The 11,443-nt window shown below is 39.1% G+C and overlaps 1 protein-coding gene across 1 annotated transcript; it reads left to right on the forward strand.

Annotated features, from left to right (window-relative positions):
* Positions 1-7,589: 7,589 nt before the first annotated feature.
* On the forward strand, positions 7,590-10,188 carry LOC132062392 (uncharacterized). Its single transcript, XM_059454972.1, has 7 exons — positions 7,590-7,754; positions 7,870-8,295; positions 8,365-8,520; positions 8,566-8,760; positions 8,850-9,195; positions 9,279-9,901; positions 9,994-10,188. The coding sequence occupies exons 1-7, from the start codon at positions 7,590-7,592 to the stop codon at positions 10,186-10,188; spliced, it is 2,106 nt and encodes a 701-aa protein (XP_059310955.1).
* The last annotated feature ends 1,255 nt before the right edge of the window (positions 10,189-11,443 follow it).

The following is an 11,443-nucleotide window of genomic DNA, read 5'->3' on the forward strand; positions in this document are numbered from 1 at the left end:
CTCGTAGCATACCACCCCACGTCATATCACCTACCTATTTATAAATTCAAGAACATGTTATCACCATCAGTGAGAGAATAGAAGGTGAAGATAGAAACCAACCTCGACCAACCAGATACCAATTTGAATAAAGTAGCACGAAAGGAGTGAATAAGATAGAAGTTTCCTAAATGTCCTATAGCCTCTCGCAGATAAGTACAGAGCTCTTCGCATCGATCAACAAGACTCTACTAGACATGCTCTTGTATTTGTAAGACCGGGTACCCTAGGGCTCTGATACCAACTAGTCACGACCCAACTCGTGGGTCGAGCGGGCACCCACGCCATCCCCCCGGTGGGTGAACCCTTCCTTTACTAATTTATTCAACAGAAATTATGCAAAAGTTAAAATGAATACTACGCAGTCTCGATATATAGACAAATAACTAAGTGCAGAAATATAATATATGTCCAAGTACGGAAATATAATATAATCCCAAGAATCTTGTCAAGTCATAGTACAAGAGCCACTACATAATCATAAGTCTGAATGGAATTACATAAAAATCTGACTCTTTGTCTTGAGATAGGAAGGAAAGATATAAATGGAAGAGTTTTACGGGTTGCGGACTGGAACAATGCTCACCCTGGACACTCAAACAAGAAGCCTCAGGAACCACTTGCGAGGCTGAGGCATCATCCTGTAACAAACTCTGCACTCAAAGAAAGAGCACATCAAGAGTAGTATCAGTACAACACTAGTACTGGTAGGCATCATAGGCCGATTAAGATTAGTTCACGCATATGAAAACACAGAATCAACGTGTCAACATCTAGTCACACAATAACCATCAAAGTTGCAAATATCACAAAACCAAGTCATAGCCTAAGGTTAAGCTTCTAGACCACAAGTCTGCAAATCCTCAGTAAATCCTCAAGTAAGCCTCAACATGAGTACAAACCAACAAATCAAATGGATCAGTGTATGATGTGATAATAAGACATACAATGCAAATGAGATGAATGTCGTGCAATGCAATGACCAATAACTCAAACCTGTACACACATTCTAAGGACGGAAATATCGATGTCTCAATAGCCATGACCCATGGGGGACCTGCGAAGTCCATGTACCGTCATTGTACCGCCTGACTTTACCACCCGATTGTGACCCATCACTGTACCGCCTGACTTTATCGCCAGACTATGACATTATTGCTATACGTCCGCATATACCTCAGATCGATAGCAATATCAATATTCTTTCATCTTTCTCTATCTTTCTTTCCAAATGTTTCCATAACTTGTTGCACAATTTTCTAATCAAACGGTTTCCACAACATTTCCATCATGTATGAATGTATGTATGCAAGAATGAGGAATCAATGCCAATAAATATGCTATGGAGATCACAAACACCATAAATCAATCAATTCTTGCATAAATCATCAATCATCATGGAAACAAATCTCAATTACTACACATGAGTCTATCACAAACCACACTCCGAATCACGTAATCAAATACACCACCTGTCAATCAATGCATAAATAACAGCGACAAGCCCACATAATCAGAAATCATACCAACCTAATTGAATATCCATCCCAACATCATGTCCGAATACCTATCATACTTTCCCCGTCAACACTACGCAATCATATACGAATCGCTAATCAAAGTCTAACTAGAGTAAGCCATAACCTACCTCAATGTCGAGCGGGTGCCACGAACTATCTAACTTGAGCCTTTTCTTTCCAAATCGCCTCCGAATGGTCAAAGTCTATCAATTACCAATTTCTAAACTAACATGTGATCATAAGAATGTTCAATTATTCGCAATAGGATTCGGTTGTAAAATCAACCAAAAGCCCCAAATTCTAGCCCAGAAAGTCAAACGGTGATTTATCGAGAAATTGAACCTAACATGATCGAATTGGTGGTCTACACGGTCATAAGAACCTATCAATACCCATATTGCTATTCTTTAGTTGAAACCCAAAAATGGACCCAAATTACCAAACCCGAACCCTAAGGGCAAAATTAGAATTTAAGTATAAAACCATATTACCCATAGTCTAGGTAGTAAGAATCTCGAAAATTATTGAAATCCATGCGTAAAGACCTTCAATTTGATAATTTACTTGCAAACTCATTTCCATGAAAAACCCCAATTTTCTAAGTTCAAATCATGATTTCTATGATGAAAATACGTAGTAATCGAGGGTAGAATGGTAAAAGGAATGTTAGAAACTTACCTCCATGAAGAAACATCAAGATCTCCCTTGAAATCTCCCAAATTCGAGCTCCCAAGCTCCCAAAATTGAAATATTAACAATGAATTACGAAATGGGATTATATTTGGTCCATGCCCCAAAACACGCTTCGCGAACGCGAAGGGTTTCCCCGACCCGGGCCCATTGTAAACCTGATGGAATGTTGCGAACGTGACCTCTCTAAAAAATAAGCCTTCATGAACGCGACCTAGCCTCGCGAACGCGTAGAGCAAAACCAGTAACTAAAACACCAGAATTTTTTGGTGTTTCCCAAACTTGGAACCGACACTCGAAACCACCTCAGTACCTCCTAGACACAAACCAAATATGCCAATCAGTTATATAACAAGCTAAGAACTTATCCACACACTCAAAATTTTTAAAAGAGGTCATCTTGACCAGGTCAACCCTCGAACCCCCAAAAATAAGGTTTCCATCCAATAGCCCAAAACACCCCGGGTGCCTCGGGAACTGAACCAACCACCCTAACAAGTCAAAATCAACCATTCGGACCTAATGGACCCGACAAAATTCACAAAAGAACAAAAATACCCAAAAGTCAACTATTGGTCAACATTTTTTTGCTTATTCAACTTAAGGGCTTCTATACTCTTCAAACCAATCCGGATCACCTCGGTAACCACGCTACACATGACCATGAGTCAAAACTACTCAAATAAAGCCGGAGAAAGGGTCAACAAGGAGAAAAGAGGTAAAATACCTAAAATGACCAAACGGGTCGTTACAATTGACATATGGTGTATTTGACTATGTGATTTTGGTATTGTGGGAGGTGATAGACTCATTTGTAGAATTTGGATCCTCATATTGATACATTCCCATGACAATTGATGATTCATGCAAGCATTTATTGAATTATGGTACTTAGTGATTCTATAGCATGTTCATTGGCATTAATTGCATTGATTTCTCATTTTGCATTCATACATTCAGATATGATGGAAATGTTGGAAGATTTGTGGAACGGTTAACAGGGTAACGTTTGAAAGGAAAGAAAGAGATAGATGGAAGTTATATTGTTATTGCTATCGATCTGAGGTATATGCGGACGTATAGTGGCAGGGTCACAGTCTGGTGGTAAAGTCAGGCAGTAAATTAACGGTACGTGGACTTCGCGAGTCCCCCATGGGTCATGACTATTAAGACATCGATATTTTTTTCCATAGCATGTGTGTACAGGTTGAGGTATTGGCCATTGCATTGTATTTCATTCCATTCACACGCATAGTACTTCGCATCATTTATATTTCCTTTTATCTTATACATTCCTTGATCGTGGGATGCTTGAATGATTACCTGGTTTGGTGGTATTTACTTGGTGAGATGGGTACATTGAGGGGTAGAAGTGTACTTAGTTTTTGATCTGAGCTAAGGGAGATTTTTTTCTATACCGTGAGTCTTTGAGCTGTTGTGTTGATGTGTTTTATTGCATGCTTGATTTCCTATCATCCTTATCTGTTAATTTCCGCTTGTTATATATGATTTTCTAATCAATTTCGGCCTATGATGCTTACCATTACTTGTGTTTTCTGTAACATTTCTATGTAAGATTATTGTGTTCAAGATCCTGACGTTCATTAAGGTTAAGCTTTTACTAAAAAACAAGTTTTTTCTACTTGTAAACAAATTTTAGAGAACGGAAAGTCTAGAGTTGGAGAGTGAGAGAAAAAAGTTTCGAACCGCAAACCGCCCTACTTAATTTCTTAAAAAATTATTTTCAGCCCCCCAGCAACTGTCCTACATAAGAATATAAGTTTTACATATTTAAGACTTACTAATACAATTTATAAATTCAGTTGATAAGTTTAAATTTCTAGGGAGAAGGCTTTTGTTTATTTATTTTAGATCAGACCACGTGTTTCTTTTGTGCTTGGTTGATCTTACTCATGAATTACACACGTGCAAAGACCTTTGCTGACGGGTGGTAACTTTACTACAATAAGGCATTAAGATTTAACTCTTATTAATATTAGTTTTAGATTTACAAATCTTATTGAGAGTGAGCACTTTCATTTAAGGAAAGTTGATGTAGGAATATAATTCGTGCAATATATTGGCACAAAACCCGCAAACCGCCCTACTTATTGAAACTTCAGTTTGCTCAAGTTGTGGCATCCTTAATGGGTCATGAAGAAACTTACTATGCCTCTCTGCAGTATTTTTTCTAGTGGAGCCTGCAATTACATCTTGTTGTTGAGTAATTCCTAAATCAAAACTAGGATCATCGAATAAATTGTGCGTACCTCGAGTAGCCCTGGTCGGAGTGTTTTCGCCGGCCATTAAAATTGATAATTGAAACTTCTTCTAAAAGCCCTAACAATGGCGAACTTGTAATCAATGAAATTGTATTAATGGTGGAATTGTATTCAAATGAAATTGAAGAAGATTTATGTAAATACACGTATACATCAATCTAAAAAAAAAAACCCAAAACCACTTACCTATTTGTGTGGATAAATGATTTAAGTTGAGCAAATCATGCAAATATTGATAACAGAGGAAAATGGAGAGAATTGCGATAATGATTAGGGGAAATGGGAGAGAATGAGGATTGAAAACAGAAGAATTTGGGGAGAATGGGATATGGGAGCATGTGTTTCTATTGGCGTAGTCCAGCAACCGTATGTTCTTTGGACAAGTTACGATATGTAATTTATGAAAATGTTTTAGCTATGAAAAATGAATAAAATAAAAGACTGTTATTTTTCATAAATAGCTCTTAGATGTAGCTATGAAAAGTAAATCAAGACAAGCACATGAGTAATTTAAAGACAAGCACATGTGGAACACATTTCACGTCCAAACTCGGGCAACGTGCGGGCACCTACCATTTACCACCTTGGTAGGCGAACCCTTTCCCCAATCATTCATTCAACCATAATAAAGTAATCAAGACGCCCACAATATAAGTCTCAAACATAGATAATACTAAGGATAACTAAAGGAGGGCGGAAATGATACAACAATCCCAAGGAATCTAGTCTGAAGCTGTACAAGAGGCACTACTACTAATACAACAAGTCTGAAAATGGAATACTCTCTCAGAATATCAAAATAAGACAAGTAGCTAAGAAGAGGCATCCGGGCAGCGGATCCGTCCATGTGCTCACCCAGGATGCTCATCAGCAAAGCCTCGAGAAATCAGCCACGAAGAGAGAAAGTCGACCCTGTCATGTACTCTGCACTCAAAAAAGAATGCTACAAGGTAGTATCAGTACAAATACCATGTCTTTGGTAGGCTTCATAGGCCGACAACAGTTAGCTAACATATATAAAGAAAGAGACTAAAAGATAATCATGCTCAAAATCAAGTATCCATCAACACAGTCCAAAATAATATCACAAGTCTAGAAATATCAGCAACCGAATCATAGCCTATGGTGAAGCATCTAAATACGAGTCTGCCAAGTTTCCTACAATTCCTCAAGTAATCACAACCACAAGTACAATCCACGAATCCGATCAATAAGTACAAATGAGATGATAATGATGAATGCATATGCAATGCAATGATACACACATGCTCTGGTAAGAATACCTCCCCGCCTTGATAGTTAAGACCCATGGGGGACCCACGAAGCCTATGTACCTCTTTGCGCCACACAACCTGATCCAACATATATATATGTTGCGAAACATGCAACCCAATCCAAAATAGGTTTAATATATGTTGCGATGTGCAACCCGATCCAATATAAGTATAATATATATTGCGGCGTGCAACCCGATCCAATATAAGTATAATATATGTTGCGGTGTGATGTGTCGAGAGTTTTGGCACATCTAATGCTTTTTAACTCTAAGTTTTACTTATTTTCGAGCAAGTTTGTGTTAGTTTGATGTGTTTTGTGTGTTGTGCAGGTATTTCAAAGTTAGAATGCTCAACAAGAGAAAACAAGGAAAATCAGTGTTCTGTACTGGTGTGCAAAAGTACGGACCGTCGACATGTCGACGGTCCGTTATTTTGGATCGTAGAAATTGCAAGGAGAGTTCCTGCAGCTAAGGAAGCTCGACGACATGCAGAGCTGGAAGATTGACGGGCCATCAACATGTTCCATGGTCCGTCGAGTTGCCTCGTCGACACACATCCTGCAAAGGGTAAAATGCGATCAGATCGTCAAGTTGCACCGTCGACATAATCGACAGTCGTCGAAGTGCAATGACGGTTGAAGTCCTGCGAAGTGAAAGTCTGTCATCAGAACGTCGTCATGCTCATCGACATATCGACGACCGTTGAAGCACAACGACAACCCGTCAAGTTACAAACCGAGCTGGAACAGGATTGGGATTAATTATTCCGAGTTTAACTTGTATAAATACCTGTCCAGGTTTTATTGTTCAGACATCTGGAGTTTTAGACTTGTAGTAATTACTTTTGGGTTTTTAGTACAATTGAAGATTTCTAGACAATGACATTCCTTTACTTTCAAGTTTTATTCGTAAGTTCAATACAAAATTCAATTATGCAATCTTCAATCTTTTATTGTTTTCTTGTTGCCATGAGTAGCTAAACACCTTTACTAAGGTTGTGAACCCAAAGATGGGTGTTTTGTGATTGAGAATTGTGATTGATATACGCATAATGGATTGTTAGGGTTTATTTGTTCTTCGTTTCTATCATATAGTTAGTGATTGCAAACATTAGCTAACGCCATAAACTTTAGTTTATTTGGGAAAATAACTAGGGTTCGATAAGAACAAATAACAAGAACTTAAGGCTTTAAATCTTGTTTAATAAATTCACTTACGAATAAGAGGAATTTACTTGGCATAATTAACCGTTCTTCCTGCATACTTTCTTATCTTTGGAAAAAGCATAGAAAGAAATAATCTTTTCTTATTGGGAAATAGTCTAGATTCACATAGCGGTTAAGTGCATCCATACAAACGATCCATTAGAAGTACATCAAGATCATACCCATGATCATACACTTTATCTAACGAGGACACAACCTTGGTTCTTTTTACCCATATATTTACAACTTTAAATTTCTAGTCACTTTAAATTAGTCCACAAAGCAAAACTCCTATAAAACCCTTTTTCTGGAGTACACCAGGACCGTAAGATTAGTATCATACTAAATAGTAAACTTTTCACACCATATTCTCTGTGGGATTCGACCCCAACCTAGTTGGGTTACTATATTTGGCATCGCTCGCTTTATGCTATTAAAAGGTGTAATTTGAGCGTATCAAATTTTGGCGCCGTTGCGGGGGAATACGATTTTGAAATTACTAAATAATGTTTACTCTTCTTAAAGTCTTTGTCATATTTCACCACACCTTGTTTGCAACCTTGTAAAGCAGGTGATCATGGCTAACAACGAACTTCCAATCTATAATGTTTTTGCTGATGAGTCAGAAGCAGGGGAAGACTTTGCATCTGCAATAATTCATTCGAGGATGACTGCTACTACTATTAAGTTTAATAATTCCCTCTATCATATGCTCAAACAAGAGGAATACTTTCAGAATGCAGTCGATGATGACCCTCACGAACATATAACAAACTTTTTGAATATATGCTCTCAGCATATCCAACGGGGTGTGACTCAATAAGCGGTTCGGCTGAAACTCTTCAAATATTCGTTAGCTGGAGAAGCTAGAAAATGGTTCACAAAGCTGCCCCGAAACTCTATTGCTACATGGGAAGAGATGGTCAAAGTGTTTCTCAGGAAGTGGTATCCTCCCAGTAAAAGAGCTAAAATTCGTGATCATATTTACAAGTTCAAACAACGTAATAGGGGAACAACTTTTTGAAGCTTGGGAGAGGTACAAAGAATATTTGGATAGGAGTCCAAACCATGGTTTCCCAGATCAGATTCTGAAAGAGAAGTTCTACAGAGGGTTGGATCCTATGACCCAAGCTATAGCCAATAATGCTGCTGGCGGGTGTTTTTTGAATAAGTCTTTTGCTAATATTACTAATATACTTGATCAATTGACTACACACAGTCAAGCATGGAACTCGAGTAAGTCTGATGGGTTATCACTTGGGACACTATTGATCCAAAATATAGTGAAGGATAGCCAGGAAACGCAGTAGACATTGGCACATCTGGCTACTAATATCTCTTTACTGACGAAGAGATTGGATGAGAGAGAAGCGAAGAAGGTGAACGTTTGTGAAGATATCTCAGGCGTGCCGCCTGGAATATACCAATGCCACGAGGGTCCATATCAAGAGGGTCCTCCACAACCAGTTGAGGATGTTCAACATGCAGACTATGTAGCGAAAGGGGATGTTTCTGGTCCAAATCAGAGATACTAGAGACCTCAACAAGGGCAGGGTGCATATAACAACAACCAAGGGAACTTCAACAACAACCAAGGGAACTACAATAACAACTATGGTGGAGCAAACCAAGGTAGATACAACAACAACAATGGTAACTACGGAAACAGAAGTTCCAACCCCTACATTCCACCAAAAGGGCAGTCTAATGATCAAGGTAGTTCGAGGTTGGAGTCAATGCTTGAAAAAGTATTGGCAAGTTAGACAAATACTGAAAAGACATTATCTGGGCTATCAGAGACAATGGTTTCTCATTCACTATTCAAAACTTTGAACAGCAGATGCGTGATCTTTCTCGAGAACAGCATCCTGCTAGAAAAGGAGGACTTCCTAGTGATACTATTCCAAACCCGAAGAATGGTAGTGGTGTGGAATGTACTTTTGCTATTAGCATGAGGAGCGGTAAAATACTTCAAAGTGCTGACAAGAAGGTGGTTGATCTAGATCCGGTTATTGAGGAAGAAGAGGTGCATTCTGATGTACCTATAGTAGATGATGAGGTCCATATTGAAGAGAAAGCTGCTGATATTCCAGATGTTACTGCTGATACTAGGAAACAAACGATAAAAGGGGCTCTTCGCCCTTTGACTCAGATGTACAAAGCAAAACCTCCTTTCCTCAGAGGTTGGCCAAGAAGAATGATTATGCTAAGTGTCAAAAGATCTATGATCAGTTGAAGCAGTTAACGGTGAATTTTTCATTCTTAGATGCTGTCAAAGAGATGCCCGGATTTGCTAAGTTTTTGAAAGACCCTTTACGAAGAAAAGGTCTATTCAACATGAGTTTGATTATTGCTTCCACCACAGTTCAGAAGAAGGGAGATCCAGGGGCGTTTACCATTCCGTGTAATATTGGGCTTCATGCATTCGCTCGTGCTCTGTGTGATAATGGGGTGAGTATCAATCTAATGCCCCTTGCTATTTTTAAGCAATTCGGATTGGGAATACCTAGACTGACTTCTATGCGATTACAAATGGCGGACAAATCTATCAAGAAGCCAGTTGGGGTTATAGATGATGTGTTGGTAGAAGTAGGTAAGTTCATGTTGCCTGCTGATTTCGTTATTTTGGATTGTGCAATTGATAAAGATATTTTCATCATCTTGGGAAGACCCTTCCTTGCTACGGGTAGAGCACTTATAGACTCTGAAAAGAATGAAATCAAGTTCCGAGTGAATGATGAAGAAGTGACTTTCCAAGAAAGCAAGGGGATGAAGCTGCCAAGTGCTTATGAGAGTATCTCAATTATTGACTCGTTTGATGGGATTGATGATGCTATCGATCATAAAATGGAAGAAGAAAGTCTGGGAGAGGCTCTTGCGACAGTTCTGGTGAACTTTGATGCTGATAATATGGAGGGCTATGTGGAAACTATATAAATGCGCTTGAGGGTATATGTTCTTACACTTACCACCCAAGAAAGCTTGATCTTGACCTTGCAAACAGAACTACTTCACCAGTTAAGCCTTTTATTTTTGAGCCACCAAAGCTTGAGCTTAAGCAGCTCCCATCACACTTGAGGTATGAGTTCCTTGGTCCGAATAAGACATTGCCAGTGATTGTTTTAGCATTACTGACTGAGGAACAGATTGAGCGATTAGTGAAGATTTTGCACTAGTATAGACGTGTTATTGGTTGGACCATAGCAGACATTCGGGGTATTCCTTCTGGTATTTATAAGCATAAAATTCAGCTAGAGGAGGACAGTAAGCCGAGTGTTGAACATCAGCTGAGATTGAACCAAAACATGCAAGAGGTCGTGAAAAAAGAGATCATAAAGTTGTTAGATGCTGGGTTAGTGTATCCGATTGCAGACAGCAAGTGGGTGAGTCCTGTTCAATGTGTTCCAAAGAAAGGAGGTATCACTGTGGTGCCTAATAAAAATAATAAGTTGATCCCCACCCGTACAGTTACTGGTTGGCATGTTGGCATGGACTATAGGAAGGTGAATACTGCTACTTGTAAGACCACTTTCCCATGCCGTTAATAGATCAGCTGCTGGATAGGTTGGCTGGGAGTTCTTACTATTACTTCTTAGATGGATACTCTGGCTACAATCAGATCAACATTGCCTTAGAAGATCAAGAGAAGACGACCTTCACTTGTCTTAATGGGACGTTTGCGGTCAATTGAATGCCCTTTGGGTTGTGTAATGCACCAGTCACTTTTCAGAGGTGCATGATGTCGTTCTTTTCTGACATGGTAGAAGACTTCTTGAAAGTGTTCATGGATGATTTCTCTGTAGTGGGCAATTCGTTTGATGATTGACTTGACCATCTGGGTCAAGTCCTGAAAAGACGTGAAGAGACAAATCTTGTGCTAAATTGGGAGAAGTGTCATTTTATGGTGAAGGAAGGGATCATCCTCGGTCACCAAATCTCTGAAAAGGGAATTGAGGTTGATTAAGCGAAAATAGATGTGATTGCAAAACTTCCTCCACCCATCTCAGTCAAAGGCGACCGGAGTTTCTTGGGACATGCTGGGTTCTACAGGCGCTTCATCAAAAATTTCTCCAAGATTGCTAACTCGAGTTTAAGCTTCTTGAAAAAGAGGCTAAGTTTGTGTTTGATGACAAGTGCCGAAAGGCATTTGATGAATTGAAGGAGCGCCTCACTACTGCTTCTGTTATTGTTACTCCTCATTGGTCCCTGCCATTTGAGTTGATGTATGATGTGAGTGGCTTCGCAATTGGTGATGTGCTTGGTTAGAGGCATAATAAAATTATGCACCTGATCTACTATGCTAGTAGGACTCTTAATGCGGCACGGATGAACCACACGGTGGTAAAAAAAAAGAGTCGCTTGCTATAGTGTATGCTTTTGAGAAGTTTAGATCTTATCTGTTAGGGTCCAAGGTTGTGGTGTACACAGATC

This window comes from Lycium ferocissimum, chromosome 7 (genome assembly GCF_029784015.1).
Source record: "Lycium ferocissimum isolate CSIRO_LF1 chromosome 7, AGI_CSIRO_Lferr_CH_V1, whole genome shotgun sequence".
NCBI lineage: Eukaryota > Viridiplantae > Streptophyta > Magnoliopsida > Solanales > Solanaceae > Lycium > Lycium ferocissimum.

What these genes read in the sequence shown, in the direction of transcription:
- LOC132062392 (XM_059454972.1), top strand. Translation starts at nt 7,590, where the DNA reads ATGGCTAACAACGAACTTCCAATCTATAATGTTTTTGCTGATGAGTCA. An exon ending in AGGAATACTTTCAGAATGCA is followed by an intron (nt 7,755 to 7,869) that starts GTCGATGATGAC and finishes AATATTCGTTAG; the next exon opens with CTGGAGAAGCTAGAAAATGG. An exon ending in ACTATGTAGCGAAAGGGGAT is followed by an intron (nt 8,521 to 8,565) that starts GTTTCTGGTCCA and finishes CAACAAGGGCAG; the next exon opens with GGTGCATATAACAACAACCA.